Raw genomic sequence first — 22,174 nt, 5'->3', positions numbered from 1 at the left:
AGGCTGTGCAGCGTTAACGTCTGTTCTGGTCCTGCCTTTCTCGCATCCAGTTGCTCCTTCCTTGCGTTCTCCTCATTCCTCTCTTCGACTGTGTTGTAAACTGCTGTGTACTGCTTTGTCGGTTGTTTCTCTTCCTTTAGCATGCCTTACATTGGGCCCATGGTCTTGGGTCTGATGTGATCCATCCCATCTCAACCCAGCGTGTGGGACTCCGGCCGTCTCAGTTAAAACAGGTGCAAGAGACTTGCGTGGTGTTTCTCGAAGGGTCTGCAGCCTGCTCTATGGCTGCTCCTGCACCTCTGCCAAGCAGGTGCCTGCAGCACTGTCCTGGGACAGGCGCCTGGAGGCCACACCTGGTGCGTGTGTTCAGCGCATGTTCCGCTACGCTCTCGGTACCAAAGGAAAACGCTGGCCGCCCTGCAATCCCCCAGCCAACGCGTCCTCTGCTCTCCTCAGGGGATCATCCTCATTTTTGTTGCGCTTCCCCCCGTGTCTACTGCACCGCAGCCCGGGGTGCAGAGGCCTCCCCAGTGGCACTCCTGTTCCCTAAGCGTCCTGTCCCGTAGCCACCCCTCCCAGGCAGGGTGCTGCTAGGTGGGGCCGGTGCCCGGCCCCGGAGCGGCTGCCACAGGCCAGGGCTCCTGGCTGGCATGTCCAGCCTCGAAACCTTCAGCTGCTGAGAAGCAGGAGCAGCCACTTGCGGACAGATGGTTCCTGCCTCCCGCAGGGCCGTCTGCCCCACAGTGCTGCCTGCTGTGTGGGAAAGTCCTGCAGGTGCCCCAGCCGCTCTGGGCAAGGTGGGAGTCGAGCTGGAAATGGGTCACTGGGGGCCAAGGTGGCTGGAGCCAGAGCTCAAAGGAAGGGCTGTTGCTGGCAGGGCTCGATGTGGTGCAGCACGAGGGGTTCCTCTTTACTGCAGCCAGAAGAAACTGAACTCCCTGGAGGCTTGTGCCAGCGGTCCTGCGGAAGGGTGGAGCATCCAGGACAGTTGTCTCGGCGGGTGTTGGCAGGGAGCGTGGTTCATCTGCTGGAGCCAGGGGAAGGTTTATTGTCCGTGATCTTCACCCCTCAGTCTCAGTGCAATGGTTTCTGCTTTGCTCTCCAGGAGAAGTGGCAGTGTGCCGCCACGGCTCTAATTTACAGGTTCTTGAGACATCCCAGCTTATATGCAGTGACTGTTAAAACCTTGAGAGGAGAATAAAGGCACAGCAGTTGTGTGCAGACGCAAACACTGCCAGAAACGCAGCTGGCATGGGTAAGGGTCAAGCAATTTCCACTGTTCTGTTTTACACAAGCTGACCCTATGAGATGAGAGAATGGGAGTGGGAGTTTTCCAGAGTCTGAGGTCTGGCTTGGGGTATGCTTAAGACTCGCCTGTGTCAGGATTGTTGGCAAGGGGGTTTCTGTACCGTACTCTTTACCCAGCTGTCTGGCAGTCACTGACTCCGTTTCCTTGAGCCAAAAGCTGTCTGTCTCTGGTTTTGGTTTCTATAAATTTCAGAGACTATTTTTTGCCACCTCTACCTTTCTGTCCGAGCAAAAACCAGCAAACTCCTCTCTTCCTTGCTTTGTTTGGGAGACATGGGCAATTTAGCAAATATAAGATGTGCTGGTGGGCAGTACCTAAAAGCAACTGTGTAGCCAAAATAAACATTGGTAGGATGCGAATTCTCCATGTTAGGTGTGGGGCAGGGTGATGGGCTAATCAGACTGGGGAGCTGAGTTGTGGGAAGAGGTATGTGCACTAAACAGGTCATAAACAAGTTACGCTGCTGTTAGTGAGACATGTAATTTTTTAAATTCTAGGTTAGCTTTAAGCTGCTTCAGGCTTCTTTTGGAGAAGGTACACAAGCAATTCAGTGGTATGTGTGGCCCTTAAAGATCCCCGATTGCTTCTCATCAGTAAGGTATTGACACAGGTCTCCTGGCTCTGCAGGCTCAGTTAATTACTCTGCTTCCTGAAATTTCTACTGCAAGATGGAGATGGATTTAGGGCTGTTCTGTTTATTCTGAAACAGAGCTCCCAGAAAGTGCAGGCTGATGCTTGCATTGCTTGTCATAGGCTTTAAAAGTCCTCAGCTTGAAAAGTACAGCAGAAATGGGTGGTATTAAATAACGTGGTATTAGACATGGCATCCATGGCACGTATCCTGTAGTGGGGCAAAGGCAGCGCACAAAGCTTTGTTTGCATCATCTGTATCCTGCAGACCTGGGGTGTGGGCTGTGGGTTGGTTTGTCATGGGGATGTCATTACAGGTTAGGGTTTCTCTTTTTTTCGAAACACCCGATGTGCGCAGAACTAAGAGTGTTCCCACACTTTATTTTCAGACATCTCCCAGGCAAAGCTGCAGGGTTGAGTTGTGATTTGTGGGGCAGCAAGGCCTGTGGAGTTTATCCAGTTCTCTTAAACTGCTGCTGTGCTGCTTAGAAAATGACCGTCTGTAATTGCAGCCTGTGCCTTGACTTTTAGGGACTTGGGATGCAAAACCAAGAGGCAAAGTCAAAACTGAACAATCTGCTCTTTTTGTACTTTTTTAAGGAAATGTCAGTGTGAGCATTTTGCATGCAGCCTCGCAGGGTCGTGCAGTAGTCTCGGCTCAGCTGTGTAGGTGCGTGGTGCAGCAGAACACTTGTTAAATTCCTGGGAGGCAGGAGGTATGTCCTGGCTCTGCTCTAAACCTTAACTGGGGTAACAGTGCTTCCTCTCGGCACTCTGAGTGAAATGGATAGCATGTTCTAGGCTTACACCGAAAGGGAATAAAGGCCTAAACCCAGGTAATCCTCGAAGCCTTGTTGACTTCATGGATTGAAAGACTGACTTGGAAGTTGGCGCTTCTTTGCTTAATTTGGGGCTACTCAGGGGCATCTGATTCTGCCACTGGAGGCCAATTGAAAGTCGATGAGAGCAGGGTACCTCTGAAACCTGTAGCTGTTGCATCCCTTGTAGCTAAGGCTCTCCTCTCATCTGTCCTGTCTCTCCCCTTTGCTTGTGTCTGTGCCACAGAGTGAGCCCCTCTTCTGGCACAGTGGCCACGTAAATTGACTGCTGTGGCTCTGCAGGCTTTGCTGGCACAACGGCCAGTGAGGCAGAGATGACGCGTGCTGGCACAGAGTGGATGTGCGTGTCCCTGGCCTGCACAGCTGCAGCCTGGGCTAAAGAAGGCCAAGGCTGCCAGTGGTGGTGAGGATAATGGAGTGAGTCCTATGGCAACGTGGCCTTCTGCTTACCAGTGTGGTGTCTGGTAAGCACAGCCAGAGGACTGCAGAGGGACTGAGTCCAGGGCAAGAGTTGCTGCTGGAAGAACTGGAGGCAGTGCTGAGGCTGAGGGGGCCATCTCGCACCAGGAAACTCTGACGGGAGGAGGAAGAGAAGGCCAGGGTGAGGTGAGGTGAGGTGAGGCTGGCAGCAGGAGTGGAAATGTTGGGTTGAATCTCCAGCCCTGGTTCTCTTGGATGCCTTGTGCTTCTCAGCACCAGCTCAGGGACAGGCAGGGATAAAGTATCTAAAGTGGTACATCTTGTCTACCCCAAGCATCTGCTGCATGGCAGGATGGAGCCCCGAGTCCTGGTGTCTGGCCGCCTCATCCTGCCAAAGCCTTTCAACAGTGCTGTGAGACCAGCAGAGAGACCTCTGGTGGGGGTGGCAGAGGGCAGTTATCTCAACCTTTGGTAGAAATCCTGGAGGTGGCTGCTTAGCCTGGGTAGTGGTAGCCTGGCAGCACAGTGATAGCAGGCACTGCCATCAGCTGCCTGCTTGGCTGACGCAGGTTGGGGGTGGTTTTGTCCTTGAGGGAACTTCTCAGAAGCTGCACCTCAGTTTATCTTTGAACTGGAGGCAGAGACAAAAGCTGTGTGATCTTGTTTCAGTGGAATGCTGGGGGATTAATTAGTTCATAGCTGTTCAGAGGTGCAAACTAAGAGCTAGTTGTTCACAGCACATTGGGGCCTGAATCTCATCCTGAACTACATCTCTTCATGCCCGCCAAAGTTTTTCTACTACTACACAGATGGATGTGTTTTCAGCAAAGGCTTCCATGTGGAAGATTAAAAAAAATAAAATAAAAAGTAACTCCAAGCTTGGAATTATGCTGCCAGGGAGAATGTTTACAAGGAAGCAGCCTGATAAACAAGGAAATTTGGTGAGTTGCAAAGAGGTGAAATTCTACAGTGTGGCAACAATTCCCAGCTTGTCAGAGCCTCACAGTGGTCCCAGCCACCTCAGGCTGGCTACAGGATCTTCATTTTTACAGGCAGCCGCAGGAAGCTAGGTTGGACTGAAAAAGTAACAGAATTACGTGAAACTTGTCTGAGTCACTGACCCTGCATCTCCGCTAGTTCTTTCAGGGCACTGCTCATGGCAGAGGACAGAGGAGGCTGCAGCTGAGAGGAGATCTGCCCTTTCTGGTCACCACGAATTTCAGATCTCCTCCCCTAGCCTCTCCCAGTCTTTTGTACTTTCCGTGCTAATCCATCCAGTGCAGCGTAAACTGACAGAGGCAGCAGCTAGAAACCCTGCTCTGAAAGCTGCTGTGAATGCCTCAGGACCAGCAGCAGGCATGCACATGAAAACCCTGCTCATCCTCCTCGTTCTGGCTTCAGCCACAATATTTGCTTTAGTCTGTGTGTTGCTGACAAGAGGAAGGGCCCCCAGCACCTGCCAGCACCAGCCCCTGGAGCAGGAGGACACCGATGATGGCCAGAGCCTGGTCTTTGCCGATCTGACGCCCGAAGAGATGGTGCAAGTGGTGCGGTACCTGCAGGGAAACCTTGGGGTGCAGCTGGTTGATGCTTCGCGTGCAAAACCCTCTGACAACTGCATTGCCTCCGTTGACCTGCAGGTCCCCGCCAAGGCGGAGGTGCTGCGGTTCCTGGATGGTGGAGGGGCTCGCCCCCCCCGAGAGGCGCTGGCTGTGCTGTACTTTGGGAACCAGCCAGACCCCAACATCACCGAGTATGTGGTGGGTCCGCTGCCGATGCCAGCATATCACCGGGATGTCACGGTACAGAAGTATGGGGGGAAGGTGCCGTATCACCGCAGACCAACACTGGCTGTTGAATACAAACAGATTGCAGGGTTTTTAAAAAGCCAAGTGTTCCCCACAGCTCCATCTTTCATGCGTCAAGTAATGGAGTATGATGGAGCCAGTCTAGCAGCCCTGACAGCTGCTCCCCGTGGATTCCAGTCTGGAGATCGGATCACCTGGTTTGTTTTATTTCAGAATGTGAGCGGGTTCTTTGTGCACCCAGTGGGGCTGGAGGTGCTGGTGGACCACAGCAGCCTGGACATCTCCCAGTGGGCGGTGAGCAGGGTCTTCTACAACGGGCAGTACTACAGGGACATGGTTCAGCTGGAGAGCGCCTACGTGCAGGGTCGCATCAGCGTGCAGAAGGTGAGGAAAGCGCCGCGGGATGGGGACTTCTCGTCCATGAAGCCCCGAGCACCTTCGGCTGCGCTGTTCCCTTTGCAGTACGAGCCCCAGGGTCCCCGCTACAGCGTCAGGAACAACCACATCCTCTTCCAGGCCTGGAGCTTTGCCTTTGGGATGAGCGTGAACACAGGCCTGCGCCTGTTTGACGTCCGACACAAGGGGGAGAGGGTTGCCTATGAAATCAGTGTCCAAGAGGCGTTGTCGGTGTACGGCTCCAACTGCCCTGGAGGAATGTCAACGAGGTACATGGATGGGAGCTTTGGCATTGGGCGCTACACCTCCCCTTTGGTGCGAGGGGTCGACTGCCCCTATTTAGCAACATACCTGGATGTGCACTACCTTGCTCATTCCCAGGTCTCTAGAATTAGTAAAAGTGCCCTCTGCATCTTTGAGCAGAACCTGGGCTCCCCTCTGAGGCGCCACTACTCCAACTTGCAGTCACTCTACTATGGGGGGCTGGTCAACTCTGCTCTGGTCGTTCGGTCCATTGCGACTGTGGGCAACTATGACTACGTGTGGGACTTCATCTTCTACCAGAATGGGGCCATCGAAGGCAAGGTCCAGGCCACGGGGTACGCGAGCTCGTCCTTTCTCCATGGGGACGGTCTGAGATATGGCAATAGGGTTTGGGAGCACACGCTGGGTACAATACACACCCATTCCATCAACTATAAAGTGGACTTGGATGTGGGAGGTAGGTCTGGGTCTTCGTTTAATGTTTGCTATTATACTGGTAAACCCCAGAGCTTTGGGGGAATTCTTCCTCATCTGTAGAGTCCCTAATAACTGACATCAGAACTCTGCTTTTTCACTCTCCTAACCTCTTCTTTCATTGCAAAATTATTTTTCTGTGTACAAGACAGTCTGTCAAGGTCATGGAGTTGAAGGCAGTGGGAATTGTCTGGGAGCTCTGTGTTCAGCCCAGGGAAAGTATGAAAGGTAGCAGCTGAAAAATGTTTGTGTTTCCTTGAGGCCTCATGTCTGGCACCCTGCGTGTTGCCATAGGCATGGCCAGGCAGACGGGGAGACACAGCCCTGTCTGCAGGACTGAAGGTCTGAGCCCGCTGTTGCTGCACCTGATGCCGAGCCTGGCGCTTCTTGTAACTTGGAAAAGTCCTTTTTGTATCTTGACTGCCCAGCGTAAAGCAGGGCAGCTGGACTGGTGCTCTGCAGGGCTGAGTTTGTGCAGCTTTATCCCCGCTTCTCTTTTGAGGAAACACTTGGAAGCTGGATCCTGCGTCTCGGGCTGCAAAGCCGCTGCAGTGAGCCAGTGAATTCCCCTGCTCCTGCACAGAGTCACGGTTTTTGGCGGCGGTTCCCTGTGGAGGGTTATTTGAGTCCAGGAGCAGCCTCTTGCTGCACTGTCTGGCGGGCTGAGCCGTGAAGTGCTGGCATCCACCCTGGGAGGCGCAAGGATGCTCAGCCTGAAAGGACAGCTTTGCTTCCCCTTAAAGGCCGTTCCAGTAACTGCAGTCCCAGAAGGTGCAAGGGCAGTGGTGGTGCTGTGGCCACAGGCTGGCAGCATTAGGTGTCTGTTATTGAAACCTGCTCCCGTAAAAGGTACGGGAAAAAAATGCTTCACACCTGCACAGGACCAAACAGATTGCTAGTGGGCAGTGGACTGCATGTGTACCAGCCCGAGGAGAAATAAATGCAGCTCCAGGAACCTGTGCTGTCTCCTGGATTGCGGGGAGTAATCGGAGAACTACATATGTCAAGCTGCAGCTGACTCCAGTGCAAGCATTCAGTCCTGGCATGTGTCCTCTCTTGTACCTGCCTGTGATGCAGCAGAGGTTTGTGTGGCCTTGAAAGGTGGTGCTGCTGTCATTACAGTCAAAAACAGGACTGATACTGGTTCCCTTCCTGGAAGCAAGGCTCAGAAACGTGCTAAAATACAGTTCCTGCATGGTGGTGGCAAGGTCCTTTTCTGTGACTGCTATGCCCCTCAGTTCCCTGCTCTGTTTACAGACCGTGAGCCCTGGCTGCTGCAAAATGCTCTTGAGAAGAGTTGTGTAAAATCCCAGACTTGTTCCCCTTAGCGAGGGAGGGGAGCCCTGTCCCAAGCAGCAGGGCTCGGGGCCATGCCGGGTGCTCGAGAGGCGCCCTGTGGGATCCCCACCTTCCGAGCGCAGGGAAGGCAAAACTGCAGCACAGCAAAAATGGGTCATCTCCCACACAGGTTTCTTGGATCCTGATCTGAGGCTGGTGGGCGACCTGCAGAGAAAAAAGGCAATTGTTCCCTGGCTGGAAGTGAGAATGAAAACATAAGTTCCTAAATTAACATGATCGCAAGAGCGGTAAATTGATCCAGTGCTGTAGTGGTTTCAGCCCCTGTGCAGCCCCTCTGCCTGTGCTGCAAACCATCTCTACCAGAATGGTGTGAAGTGGACCACAATCTCAGGAAAGCCATCCTTGGCTGTCAGTGATGTATCGCTGCTGCCTCGTACGGGGCTGGGTGCAGTGGGGCCAGCCTTGCAGAAGCTGGTGGCCCTGCAGGAGCAGCTGCCTCACACCACAGTGGGGTGGCCCCAGCCCCCTCCTCACTGCCTCCAAAGGGCTGCTTGCTGCTCTCCTTGCCAGGGAAGGTCTGTTGTACAGTCAGGAGTACTGAACAGTTTCCTGACAGTGACCATTTCTGTCTGTGACAGCTCTCGTCCAAGGATCATGTCCGCTGGAGTGGGGTCGGGATGCCTGAATGGGGACAGCTGTGTCCTGTTAGTCATTCTGCAGCCTCTGCTCTTCCTGGTGCAGCCACTCCGGGTGCTGCCTGTCACTTGCAGTTGCTGCCAGGGGTTCGGAGAATGTCTCCCTGTTCTTACCAGGGAGCTTCCTCCTGTCTCGGCTAGCCTGCCCACAGCTGGAGCCAGGCTGGAGCTGCCATGTCCCTTCCCTCAGGGTTGGGAGGGACTTGGAGGCAACAGATGATGGGGACAGGGAGAACTGGCATGTGGAGGTGCTGGGGAGCCGGCTGGTCTTGGGCGCTCCTGGAGTGCCAGCCTAGACTGGCCCTTCAGGGGAGCAGGGCTGGTCCTGGGGCACCAGGGTGCAGAAGGACCAGGCCAGCTGAGCCTGCCCCTGCAGCATCGCTGAACTCCACATGAGACGGGATGGGGTGTCCTGGGAGAAGCAAAGGCCCCTTGGGCAGACTGAGGCTGGGGCTCTTTGTGGTGTCACCCTGCAGCGGAGAAACCCATCAGTAGATTGGGGAGTGAGTCAGGCACAGGCTCCCCAGCTGGCTTCCTCGGTGTGTCTGGGGTGGGGAGGAAACAGGCTGAACTGGCTGGGACCTGTGATCTCCTCTCGGACTCCCATGTGAGCTCCAGGCGAGCTCCCCACCTTGCAAGCAACGCCTTTACGCCCACAGTCAGCAAATGAATTAAGAGCCTGGTCTGCAGGTGACGGACGTATTCTAGATGCTGCAGCCAAACACTGCATGCTGTCTCTGCACTTGGAGAGATGAACCCCAAACTTCCCTATGTTCTCCTGGTTGGGGCTGCAGTGATAATCTTCATTCTTTCCTGCATGCTGCTGAGCAGGGGGAGGCGATCACCCAGCTGCGAATCCCAGCCCCGCATTGTGGAGAAGACAGGATCCACAAGCCAGAGCCTGGTCTTTGCCGATCTGACGCCCGAAGAGATGGTGCAAGTGGTGCGGTACCTGCAGGGAAACCTTGGGGTGCAGCTGGTTGATGCTTCGCGTGCAAAACCCTCTGACAACTGCATTGCCTCCGTTGACCTGCAGGTCCCCGCCAAGGCGGAGGTGCTGCGGTTCCTGGATGGTGGAGGGGCTCGCCCCCCCCGAGAGGCGCTGGCTGTGCTGTACTTTGGGAACCAGCCAGACCCCAATGTCACCGAGTATGTGGTGGGTCCGCTGCCGACGCCGACATATCACCGGGACGTCACGGTGCAGAAGTACAGGGGGAAGGTACCGTACCACCGCAGACCGATGCTGGGGAGTGAGTATGAGCAGGTGGGAGCATTCTTAGAGAAGGTGGCATTTGCTGCAGCCCCAACCTTTCTGAAAGAAGTCTTTGAGTACGACAGCACCAACGTGGCATTTCAGACCACAGCCCCTCACGGGTTACGGTCTGGAGACCGTAAGTCCTGGTTCGTCGTGTTTCAGAATGTGAGCGGGTTCTTTGTGCATCCAGTGGGGCTGGAGGTGCTGGTGGACCACAGCAGCCTGGACATCTCCCAGTGGGCGGTGAGCAGGGTCTTCTACAACGGGCAGTACTACAGGGACATGGTTCAGCTGGAGAGCGCCTACGTGCAGGGTCGCATCAGCGTGCAGAAGGTGAGGAAAGCGCCGCGGGATGGGGACTTCTCGTCCATGAAGCCCCGAGCACCTTCGGCTGCGCTGTTCCCTTTGCAGTACGAGCCCCAGGGTCCCCGCTACAGCGTCAGGAACAACCACATCCTCTTCCAGGCCTGGAGCTTTGCCTTTGGGATGAGCGTGAACACAGGCCTGCGCCTGTTTGACGTCCGACACAAGGGGGAGAGGGTTGCCTATGAAATCAGTGTCCAAGAGGCGTTGTCGGTGTACGGCTCCAACTGCCCTGGAGGAATGTCAACGAGGTACATGGATGGGAGCTTTGGCATTGGGCGCTACACCTCCCCCTTGGTGCGAGGGGTCGACTGCCCATACTCTGCCACCTACATCGACACACACTCTCTGTGTGAGACCCTGAGGCCCAGCAAGAGAAAGGCTTCCCTCTGCATCTTTGAGCAGAACCTGGGCTCCCCTCTGAGGCGCCACTACTCCAACTTGCAGTCGTTCTACTACGGGGGGCTGGTCAACTCTGCTCTGGTCATTCGGTCCATTGCCACTGTGGGCAACCACGACTACGTGTGGGACTTCATCTTCTACCAGAACGGGGCCATCGAAGGCAAGGTCCAGGCCACGGGGTACACGAGCTCGTCCTTTCTCCATGGGGATGGTCTGAGATACGGCAATAGGGTTTGGGAGCACACGCTGGGTACAATATGCACCCATTTCATCAACTATAAAGTGGACTTGGATGTGGGAGGTAGGTCTGGGTCTTGTCACTCCTTTGTGCCCTCCCTGAGTACTTCTAGACTCCCAAAACTTGATGGTTTTTTGTCCTTATACAGATTTTTCTTTTCACATGTGGGGTAGTATGGTGTGCTCACACAGAGCTGCCTCCCTTCTGTTTCTAGAGCAGCGAAAAGCTGTTGTGATACAGGTATAGGTTCCCCCTCTGTCCCATGCAGTTACCCCTGAGCGCCATGCAGAGCTGTGGCTTCCTGGGCTGGGTAATGCCAATTCTGCCGTGTGCCCAGCCCCGACCCTAATGGGAAGGGGTCCTTCCCCTCCTGCCTGCGCAGGCAGACCCAGCCCTGCCTTTGCCCCATCGGCCTTGATGCCTCTGGGGCTCTGCAGAAGTTGGGATTTTTCCCTCTGGCCCCCTTCCCCTGTCCTGAGCCCCAAATGATAGTTAGAGTCAATCAGGCTGGTTTGTTGGGATGTGGTTTCCAGCTTGCGTTCCTACTTCCTACAGCTTTGTCGAGCTGTTCCCACTGCTCGTGTGTGAGTGGGACAGGCAGCTGCCCTCTCCATGGGGCTGTGGGCACAGCAGGCAGATGCTGGGCAGGCAGCCAGCTCTGAGCTTATGGCTGTGCTGCATTTTGCTGGGGGTACAAGGGATCCTTAGCTCACAGCAGCAACTGGATCATTGGCTGCAGTTTTCTTAGTCTTCTCCTACCATTTATGCCACAAATCTCTCCTTGCACTCCTGCTGAAATTGCGTTTGCTGCATGCTTCTGCCATCTATTAAAAATTTTCCCATTTCCTTTTAATTGGGAGACAGAAATTTAAAGGCTGTCCATGTGGTTTTAGGATGAGTTTTGAGTGCTTAGGTAAAAATGGGGGATTGCAAAATTGCAGGAACAGGAAAAAGGCAGATGAAATCAGACTCACTGCTATTACTGGAAGGGGAGGTGTGGGGTTAGAAGTTTTGTTCACAGGAGAAAAGGGAAGAAAATGAGCACAGTGGCAGTTGTTGGGCATGGCTCCTCTTCCATGGGGCTCTGGCTCTGGTGCTGACCTTGATGGCAGCCCCAGGGCTCAGGCCCAAGATGCCGCTCAAACCTTCCAGCATGGCCAGAGCTTCAGATCTGAAATGGCCTTTACACAACCTGGAAACTTGCATGGGACTGAGGGGAGTGGAGCCCAGGAGGGTGTTATGCCATGCGCTCTGGCCAGGACAGGCAGCGGGTGATAAGCACTGGCCCCTCTGCCAGAGCTGTGCTGATGCTGGCCATCGAGCGCTCTCAGCCAGCTCTTTGCCATCTTTGTCCCTCGATTTATTTGCTCTTGTGCCCCTCCTGTTGCTCTGAGCCTCTGGCTCATGACTCCTCTTAGTGGAAAGACCTGAACTGCGCAGCACTGCTCCAGTTCTGTGATGTGCAAATGTGCTCAGAGCCGGGGCTCTTCCTAGTGCTTTCCAGCTCGCAGGATGCATGCTGATGAGCACAAACACAGTGCCTGGGCCATCAGGCGCTTGAGTTAATTAGACTGTGCTTGCACTGGGATGCAAACCTGTTCTTCTGCACTGGGATGAGGCTCCCCTCCTGTCCCTTGCAGAGGGACAGAGTCCGCATGGATAGTGATGGTGTCTGCCACAGTGTGGTGTTACCTGCGTCAGACAATCATACAGTCGTACAGCCATAGATAAACCTACACGATGTACAGTCACGGTGCAGTGGAGCTGCAGAGCAGTAACTGCTCTCATGGGCAGGAGCCAGTGCTCTGAGCCCGGAGTGCGGGAAGAGAGGATGGGGAGAGCGAGCTCTGGCTGCACTGATGTCCGTGGGGAACAGGGGACTGCGGGGACACTCCTCATTGACTTTGCTTTGCTTCACAGGGGTGAAAAACTCCCTGGTGGCCCATGACATGGCATTTGAGATGGTGCGGGCTCCCTGGAGCCTGGAGCAGCAGATAGAGCGGCCACGACTCACCAAGAAAGTCCTGGACACGGAGGACCAGGCTGCCTTCCGGCTCCAGTCGAAGATGCCCAGATACATCTACTTCGCGGCCAACGGCAAAAACAAGTGGGGCCACCAGCGTGGTTACAGGATCCAGATCACCAGTTTTGCGGGGGACCATGTCCCCGAAGCCAGCTCCATGGAGAGGGCCATCAGCTGGGCAAGGTCAGGCTGCTCTGGCTGGGGTGGCACATTCTCAGAGACACCCCCAGCCCCGCCGGCTGGGGACGCATCTCATGGATGTTCCTTGATGGGGAGGCACAGGGCAAACACCCTCCTGGGCTGGGGTTAATACGTAGGAGCAGGCTTGTGCTCTGCAGACTCTCTGGGGAGCTGGTTTTTAGTTCTGCCCTGCCCCAGGGGGCTGCTCCCATGTCTTTTTTTGTCCTCAGGTACCAGCTGGCCGTCACCCGGCGGAAGGAGGAGGAGCCCACCAGCACCAGCATCTACAACCAGAACGACCCCTGGACGCCCACCGTTGCCTTTGCTGACTTCATCAACAATGAGACCATCACCAACGAGGTGGGCTGGGCTCCCCTGGGCTGGAGCTGTAATACCCAGCCCCAGGCTGAGCAGGAGCCCTAGGGCTGCCCCAGGGGCCGAGCGACCCCAGTTTCCCCCACAGGACAGTGGGCTCAGCTGGGAGAGCAGCAGCCCTGGGGAATGAGGAAAGCGGGTTTGAGCATCCCCTTTTCTGTGTATCTGCTTGGTGCTTTGGTCAGAGTGCAGAGCAGGAGCTCGTTTCTCCCTGTGGAGAAATGCTGGCAAAACGTCAGGAAAATCTCTGCGAGGCCAGAGCTTGGCTGCGGGGGTCAGGGCAAGGGCCCTTCCGCTGGGTGCACATCTGCAGCTGGGGCTGCAGGCAGGTCTTTGGGGAAGGGAGGGGATCTTTCCCAGGAGCAGGGAGCTTGGCGTGTGGGAATGTGGCTGGGCTGGTGCCTGTGGAGGTCCCCTCCTGCTCTCCTGTAACTTCCCATGGCCCCTGTGCAGATTTCAGTCGCTGCCACTGCAGGCTTCTGAAATAACCACAGTCTTGTGGCTCTTCCCTGCCTAGGACCTGGTTGCGTGGATAACCACTGGTTTCCTTCACATCCCGCACTCTGAGGATATTCCCAACACGGTGACAGTGGGAAACTCGGTTGGCTTTCTCCTGAGACCCTACAACTACTATGACTTGGACCCCTCCATATACTCACATGATGGCGTGTTTTTCACCAGCGAGCAAGACTTCACGGCATGTGAAATCAACCCTATTGCATGCCTGCCCAAAACTGCCTCTTGTTTGCCAAACTTCCCCCCATTCACCTTTGATGGTTTCCAAAATATAAGCAGGCTTTAACGCTACAGGACGGTGTTAGGAGACACAGTCAGAGACACCAGGTTGACTGTTCTGTCTCAGATTTTCAGTTTTTTGGTGAAGTTGTCTCAATTTCCCGTTGTGCAATGGCTTCACTTTTTATCATTGCTTTTTAAAATAGTGCTCTTTAAAAGGGAAGCATAATCTTCCTGGCATGACGCCAGATGGGAATCTACATTATCTCTGTTAATTGCTGAATTTGAGTGTTGCAGGAGGAAAGTGAGGAGAAAATCCTGTTCCTCTGCTGTAGAAGCAAGCGCTGTGTAGTGTTTATCTCAGGTTAAAAAAATGAAAATGGTTCTCTGGTCCAGTGCACTCTCGAGTGTCTCGTTCTTGCGACTTACGGCAACATCTGCTGGGGGGATGATGCTGGGTCTCTGCTGTGATTCCTGCATCCACAAACCAGCCCAGCAGCAAGGCTCTGGGCACCCATCCATGCCCAGGGATGGTCCAGCTGGAGGGCAGGAGGGATGGACTGGGGAGTCCCAGGGCTCTGGGAGGAGGACCGAGGCAGGCGCTAGCACCAAGCTCTGCGGGTGCTCAGGGTGAGGCTGGGGACAGAGCCAGGAGCCGCTTGGGCTGCAGCTCTTGGGCACTTGCCACTGGGTGCAGGTGAGGGGAGCGGAGGGGATTATTGCAGGGATGGGTCTCGCCACCCCTGTGCCAGCACCGTCCCCACAGGGGTGTCTGTGGAAATCAGCTGAACCTCGGCCCCACAGGCAGCACGTGGGCCAGCTCAGCCCCTCGCAGCCCGATGCTGGCCAGGTTCACATGAGAGCCCTCCTCCGGGCTTGGGGCAGGGTGCGGGAGCCGCGCTGCTGCTGGTGGTGCTGCATGGCCAGTGCCACTGCCCATTTGCCAGGATGCTGGGTGGGCTCTGGAGCCCTTGTCCCCCTCCTCGCAGCCCTGTCTATGCTAGGACATAGCCCTTGGGGGGGTGACAAGCAGCTGTCCCCTCCCTCCCTCCTGGTTGTGGGCCTGGTGCCTTCCCACACGTGAGGTGTGGGGGCGTTGGCAGCAGCTTGTGATGCTTCGATGTCTCTGCACAAGCTGTTGAGGCATTGCTGATGATGGCAGAGCTGTGGCACGTGGGGCCGTGGTGCTGTGCTTGGTGCCGCTCCGCATGGAGGAGCGTCATCCTTGCAGTGTCTGCTGCCTGCCCAGCTTTTTTCCTCTATGGGGTTAAGAGAAGAAGGTGCAGGGAGATGCATTTATTTCCTCCAAGTGACCGGATCTGTCCTCTCCAAGGTCTGCAGGGTAGCATGTGGGACAAGAGGGGAAGGACAGATGCAGAAGCATTAAGTTTACTTAAAATTATCACCCACTGGGGAAGCAGAGCAAAGTTGCCTTTTATGGTTCCCAGCAAATCCTGAGCGTATCTGAGAACATCCCTCTGCACCCTCCCTGCAAGCTTCTCTGGACTGTTCCCTGTTGAGAAAACGGGGGAAAAAAACAAACCCAACCAAACCCAGCCCCTTCTGTCAGTGAGTCACTGGGAGGATTCTGCAGCTGGAAACCCAGCCTGCCAGACTGTGGGAACTCTCAGTGGCTCAGCAGACATGAACGTGAAAACCACGCTCATCCTCCTCGTTCTGGCTTTAGCCACAATATTTGCTTTAGTCTGCGTGTTGCTGACAAAAGGAAGGGCCCCCAGCACCTGCCAGCACCAGCCCCTGGAGCAGGAGGACACCGATGATGGCCAGAGCCTGGTCTTTGCCGATCTGACGCCCGAAGAGATGGTGCAAGTGGTGTGGTACCTGCAGGGAAACCTTGGGGTGCAGCTGGTTGATGCTTCGCGTGCAAAACCCTCTGACAACTGCATTGCCTCCGTTGACCTGCAGGTCCCCGCCAAGGCGGAGGTGCTGCGGTTCCTGGATGGTGGAGGGGCTCGCCCCCCCCGAGAGGCGCTGGCTGTGCTGTACTTTGGGAACCAGCCAGACCCCAACGTCACCGAGTATGTGGTGGGTCCGCTGCCGACACCGACATATCACCGGGACATCACGGTGCAGAAGTACAGGGGGAAGGTGCCGTACCACCGCAGACCTGTTACCAGCAAGGAGTACATGGATATCAACGCCCTCATCCAGCGGGAGCTGAGAAAGGCACCACGCTTCCTCGCCACATGCTGTGAGTCTGATGGGACCGACCTGGCTATCCTCACGACGGCCCCGCGGGGCTTCAAGTCCGGTGACCGTGCAACCTGGTTTGTCCTCTTCCACAGCGTGGCTGGCACCGGCTACTACCTCTTGCCAGTGGGGCTGGAGGTGCTGGTGGAGCACAGAGACCTCCATGTCTCCCACTGGCAGCTGCGCCAAGTCTTCTACAATGGTCAGTACTTTGCCAGCATGGGAGTTCTAGAGGAGGCATTTGTGGCCAGCTTGCTGGAAGTCGTCAGGATTCCGAAGCCCCAGGCTGAAGCAGTGCTGGGCTCGATGAGACCCCAGCGCCCACCTGGCTCCCCAGGTCCACTGCAGTATGAGCCCCAGGGTCCCCGCTATAGCATCAGGGGCAACCGTGTCACCTTCCAGGGCTGGAGCATTGCCTTTGGCATGAACCCCAACTCTGGCCCGCGACTCTTTGACATCAGGTACCGTGGGGAGAGGATTGTCTATGAGCTGAGTCTCCAGGAAGCCTTAGCCCTGTATGGCTCCAACTGCCCTGGGGGCATGTTGACCCGCTACCTTGATGGGAGCTTTGGGATCGGCAGGTTTGCCTATGAGCTTGTCCGGGGCCTCGACTGCCCCTACACAGCGACCTACATGGACCGGCACTACCTGGCAGAGTCAGAGACCCCCAAAACCAACCAAAATTCACTCTGCATTTTTGAGCATGACGCTGCCCTCCCTCTGCGGCGCCACTTCTCTGACTCGCAGTCCTTGTACTACGGAGGGCTGCGGAAAAACACGCTGGTCATCCGTGCCATCTCCACTCTCATCAACTATGACTATATCTGGGACTTCATCTTCCACAGCAGTGGGGCCGTGGAGGTCCGGGTTCATGCCACCGGCTACATCAGCTCCTCCTTCCTCCATGGCCAAGGCACTGACTACGGCAACAGGGTTGGGCCCCACACGCTGGGGACGATGCACCTCCACCACATCCACTACAAGGTGGACCTGGATGTCGACGGTAGGTCCGGGTGCCTTTGTGCATGGCTGTGGTTCACTGTGAGCTGCGGCTCTGCCCAGGGCGTGGAGCTCAAGAGGGTTTTCCCTTCTGCTTCACAGGGCAGCTGAACTCCCTGGAGACACAGGACATGGCGTACAAGATCATGAAAGAACCCTGGAGCATGCAGAACACCATTGAGCGGCTGTACCTCCGCAGGGAAAGGTTGGAGAGGGAGGATGAGGCGGCATTCCTGCTCAACACCCCCATGCCGCGCTACCTCTCCTTTGCCAGCCCCAATCCCAATAAGTGGGGACATCCGCGCAGCTACCGGATCCAGATCACCAGCTTCGCCGGGGAGCACCTGCCCGCCAGCAGTCCCATGGAGAGGTCCATCAGCTGGGGCAGGTGGGTGCCAGGGCTGGGGTACATATGGCCCCCACCCGCTCTCCTCCCACCCTGCCACCACGTCCCCGGCTGCCCCTGCCTCTCAAAGGAACAGGGGCTGCTGCCTCCCAGCAAGCCTGTGACAGGCTGCAGGGAAGGGTTAAACAGCGACCATGCATATTTTTTTGGCTCTGAAAATCCCTTGAAAAGTTGCTCAATGACATTAGTTCCACAGGCAGGAATCTGACCCCAGATAAGATTAATTTAGAGCAATCACATGTGTTTTTCCCTGTGAGGGTAACCAGGCTGTAGGACAAACTCCCAAGGGAAGCACGAGCATCCCCAGGTCTTGACATCTTCACATGAGGACAGAATGTCTTTTGGAAAATCATAGAGTCATAGAATATTTTAGGTTGGAAAAGACCTTTAAGATTATCGAGTCCAACCGTCAACCCAACAACACCATGCCCACTAAATCATGTCCTGAAATGCTTGGGATAAACACAGAAGTGGCTCACTGCCAGGGTGAAATTTAACAGCTCACATTCTGGGGGAGGCTGTAGGAGTTAAAAGCGGCTGTGGCTGAAGTGAGCATGCTGGGCAGTGAGCAGCAGCATCTGTGCCTGGACGTGTTTGTGTTTCCCGGCCATGCTGGAGCAGCCGCAGGCAGTGAGCGATCCCCTGTGAGCCTGAAGGCTCCAGGGCTGCTGCCTGTTACTGCCACAATGGTCCCTGCCAGCCCCTTCCCTGCCTGACCCAGGACAGGCCAGGTCCCCCAGCACGCACCAGGGATGCATCCAGCCCCAGTTTGCCAGTGCATCCCCAGGTGGCAATGCCATGACCGCCCTGCCCCGCGCTGGCACGGACGAGCCCCTCTGCTCTCTGTGCTGGCAGGTACCAGCTGGCCGTCACCCGGCGGAAGGAGGAGGAGCCCACCAGCACCAGCATCTACAACCAGAACGACCCCTGGACGCCCACCGTTGCCTTCACTGACTTCATCAACAACGAGACCATCACCAACGAGGTGAGCCGGGCTCCCCTGGGTGGAGGGGAGCTGAATGCCACGGGTACCACGCTGGCTCCTGCCCCAGCCAGAGGCTTCACCCATCCTGTGGCCAAACCGGGCGGCTGCCAGGCTGGAAAGGTCCTGCTCAGCCTGACAGGGTGCCTGGCTCCCCTCCTGCCCAGGACCTGGTCGCCTGGATCTCTGTGGGGTTCCTGCACGTCCCCCATGCTGAAGATGTCCCCAATACGGTGACCGTGGGGAACAGTGTTGGCTTTTTCCTGAGGCCCTACAACTACTTCGATGAGGACCCCTCGGTGGACTCGCCCGACAGCATCTATTTCAGCAGCGAGCAGGATGCCGGGGCATGCAGGGCCAACCCCCTCGCCTGCCTGCCCCCCGCCGCTGCTTGCGCCCCCCACCTGCCCCCCTTCCGCTACGGGGGCTTCCTCAACCTCAGCCTGGCGCTGCCACCCGGTGGGCTCTGACGGGGACAGGGCTGCCACTGCCCCCGTCCCCGCCGGTGCGGGCAGTCTGTGTCCACCCATTGAGTGCGTATTTGGAGGGGCTCTGCAGCCACACCAGGACCTGCCCTCCTCATGCCTGGGACGTCTCGTGCTCAGGGTCAGGTTTTCAAAGGAGCTCAGCTCTCGTTTCAGCACTGCAATGCTGCCGAAGGCGGACTCAAAGCCTCTGAAAAACAGCCCCTAGGAGTGATTTTTGGAGTCTCCATCAGGATGCTACCCAAAATGCTGTGGGCACGCCACAGCCGCTCTCGTCCTCTGGGACCAGGGCTCCCGCTGCCTCCCCAAGGTAGGTCAGTGCACGCAAGGCGATGGTGCCGGCCAGGGCTAAGCGCTACACAAAGCCGCAGCTCCCCTTGGAGCCATGGTCCATGCCAAGGTTTTGCCCAGGCTGGCAGGAGCAGGCAGCATGGTGGCTGCTGTGGCCCCGCTGCATCCCAGGGGCATTGGGCCATGAGGAGCCAGCAGCTCCAGGATGCCTGAAACATCCACCCCAGCCCTGTGGCCGCTGCAGCTCCAGGGCTGCTGAGGCCCAGGCGATGCTGAGCTCTGGCTGCTGCAGTGGTGCCAAGCTCTGGGGACGGGGACAGGGACAGCGTACTGGGCTGCACTGGGAGCCTGCAGGAGACACTGCAGGGCAGCGGAACAGGCACTCCCTGGGCTGAGCTGCCCCTTGTCTGCCCTTCCCCAATAAAGAGGCACTCAGGTGCTTTTTCTGACCAAGATGTTGTGTAGCTCATGAGTGCTGCTGCCGCTCCTGCGGTTGGTGGCCAGAGCCCCTGCACTGTTGATGCTGCGGGCGCTGGTGCCCTGTAACGGACGGTCCTGGCTCAGCTCTGTGGTACTCACGGGGGTCCAAGGGACTGGTACAGCAGCCAGCACAGCTGCGCAAGCGTGCAGCAGCTGTGCTTTTGGACCCCGGGGGCTGGCAGGAGGCTCCTGCCGGGGAATATGGGACAAACAAGGGAGTTAATGTATAACGGCTGTACTGAGCCGCATTAATCAGTTCTGGCCTTGGCTGCTGCCCAGCACGCTCAGCCCCACCGCCACAGGGACCCTTGCTCCCACACCCCCAGCTGCGTGCACAGCCCTGGGCTGCAGGATCCCGCAGCCTCCGGAGCCCATTCCCACTGTGCCAGGCTGGGCTTGGGGACACTGAGGAGCTTGGTGAGGACAGTTCAGCTCCAGCCTCACAGCCCGGCCTTGGCACGTGGCTGCAGATGCCAAGCGCTGGCCAACATATCCCCAAGGGCATGGTGGGCATCCATCCCTTCTGACCCCTCGCCTGGGTGCTGGGTCTGCCAGTGCAGGGAAGGGATGTTGGGCAGGAGTAGGCAGCTTGGGGGCATGGCTCAGTGTGAGGCTGCAGTGGTCCCGGGGTGCCCTGGGGTGCCAGGAGGGGCCCTGCCACAAAGGCATCTCCCGGGGCTCTGGGGGAGCAGGTGGGATGCTTCCTGCAAGGCGAAGGTCACAGCAAGCCAGCTCCCTGCCTGCCGCTGTTTGCCCACGTGTTTGCGAGTGCTGCCTGGACTCTGGCCGTGTGCTGACGCAGGTGAGACCAGATGTGCTTCCATGCTGGCAGTGACCCAGCTCGCTGCCCACTGCCTGTCCCCAGACCTTGCAGCAGGCTGGGAACTTTCTGGATGAAACATTGGCACCATGTGTGGCACATTACGTTACAGCACCTATGTGCGCTGCGCCTCTTGCAGCTGCATCTGGTGCCTTGGAGTTGCAGGGACACCATGTCCTGGAGCCAGCCACTGCCACTGCAGGAACACAGCTCCTGGGCTGCCAGCTGATCCTGGGCTCATTGCACACAGACCCCAGTGCAGAAATAAAGCGCCCCCAGCCTGGCCCCATTCCCCCCCTGGGAAAGCCACCCTGGTCAGTTTGCAATGCACATCGCTGGCTAGCAGGGCTGCCAGCGTGCCTGCCCAGTGCAAGGGACGAGCAAGAGACTGGCATGGCGCTCCCAGAACCAATGGCCAAACCAGCCAGGATGCAAAACCCCAGGTGCCATCAGCAGCACAGCTCCATCGGCAGCGCTTCATGTGCTCCAGCCCTCACTGTGCTGGGAAGGAGGAGGTGGCTGCTCCCGTCCCGTTTCCCAGCCTCTCCCTGCTGCGGCCCCAGTTTTACTGCAGTGACCCTTTCCAAGGGGACTGGAGCATGCTAGTCCCCATCCCCCAACACCTTTTGCCCCCATTTTCTGCTATGAAATCTCTCAGGGAGAATTTATTGCTGACTGTTTCAAAACATTTTCAATGCAGAAGCCAAGTCTGTTGCATTCCTTCACGCTGGCCAAAGCCACTCTCTGTTAAGGACCCTAGAATGAGCTGTTGGGGAATTTGTTTTGCAAGATTAATTCCATTTCTGTGCAAACTTCTGCTTTGTTGGGGTTTTTTTGTAGGTTGGGAGCTCAGTCTGGAGGCTGGAGCAGCTGCGTCCATGTACCCTGGCCTCAGTGAGCCCGGGCTGGGAGGGACAGGGAGGAGCAGCCTCGGGCAGGGATGCGCCTGCGGCCGGGGCTGATCCTGCAGCATTTGCACAGTTTCTCTCTCGGGCACTCAACTTTCCTCTCCTTCACGTGAATTTCCAGTTCACTGATGGCAGCTGGGAAATTTTTGCTCGGCAGGACTGGCGTGAGCCCCTTAGTGCTGCCTCCCCGCCCCGTGCATAGCCCTGGCCACCCTGGAACTCCCCTAGCCCTGCTCCCCAGCACAGTGAGGCTGCTCTGGCTGCGCTCTGTCCCTGGGAACAGGGTTGGATCAGGCCAGCCTGGGCCAAGGATGCTGAGAGCAGGGTCAGGCTTTGGCTCTGCCCACATTTCCCTTTGCCCAGGAGCGTCAGCCCTGGTGTGAAGCGAGGATGCCGGGAGGGATCCCAGCTGCTGCCACCCGACAGGCAGGTCCTTGAGGCCAAGGACAAGTTGCCTGCAGAGCACAGGCATCACTGGTCTGCGACTGCAGATCTGCCCTGGCAGTCCCAGCCTTGCAAGGCAGATTGAGGCAGAGCTCTAATCATCCAACTGCCTTCAGAGCACAGGCATTTGCGAATATGGTCCCTTTTCCTCAGCCTGGCAGCTCCAAGAGCGGTCTGTGCCTGTATCCCAGGGAGGAAGGTTTGCTGTGTTCGCCTGTTAGATCCTGTGGTTCCCCAGATGTTGTGCAGGCAAGAGCGCAGGATGCTGCGCAGAGCCCCCTCTTTGCAGGCAGGACTCCCCACTGGACACAACCTCTGCCTGCCCTGCACCAGCAAACGGCACATGGGCAGTTCAAGGATCTTGACCTGAACTTTCTCGAGGAGAGAGATAAGTGATGCATTTTCACTGGCTGCTAATCATTAACGCCTCGTTGCCTGTTCCC

General features: G+C 56.7%; 2 protein-coding genes across 3 annotated transcripts; both read left to right on the top strand.

The window, feature by feature from the left end:
• Positions 1-112: 112 nt before the first annotated feature.
• On the top strand, positions 113-14,100 carry LOC104324483 (amine oxidase [copper-containing] 3). 2 transcript variants are annotated; one of them, XM_069786255.1, is made up of 4 exons: positions 113-6,123; positions 12,313-12,598; positions 12,826-12,955; positions 13,488-14,100. In XM_069786255.1, exons 1-4 carry the CDS (start codon positions 4,557-4,559, stop codon positions 13,770-13,772), a joined length of 2,268 nt encoding a protein of 755 aa, XP_069642356.1. In that variant the 5' UTR covers positions 113-4,556; the 3' UTR covers positions 13,773-14,100. The 2 variants fall into 2 exon arrangements, with proteins under 2 accessions (XP_069642356.1, XP_069642355.1); XM_069786254.1 differs by lacking the exon at positions 113-6,123 and adding an exon at positions 6,150-10,455.
• Positions 14,101-15,039: 939 nt separating this feature from the next.
• Positions 15,040-19,532, top strand: AOC3 (amine oxidase copper containing 3). The gene is made up of 4 exons (XM_069786253.1): positions 15,040-16,919; positions 17,018-17,303; positions 18,177-18,306; positions 18,471-19,532. Exons 1-4 carry the CDS (start codon positions 15,350-15,352, stop codon positions 18,771-18,773), a joined length of 2,289 nt encoding a protein of 762 aa, XP_069642354.1. The 5' UTR covers positions 15,040-15,349; the 3' UTR covers positions 18,774-19,532.
• Positions 19,533-22,174: the final 2,642 nt, after the last annotated feature.

Source organism: Haliaeetus albicilla, chromosome 7, assembly GCF_947461875.1.
Source record: "Haliaeetus albicilla chromosome 7, bHalAlb1.1, whole genome shotgun sequence".
Taxonomy (NCBI): domain Eukaryota; kingdom Metazoa; phylum Chordata; class Aves; order Accipitriformes; family Accipitridae; genus Haliaeetus; species Haliaeetus albicilla.
Note: the sequence above shows the minus strand (reverse complement) of the source record. Positions and strands in the feature narration are given on the sequence as shown.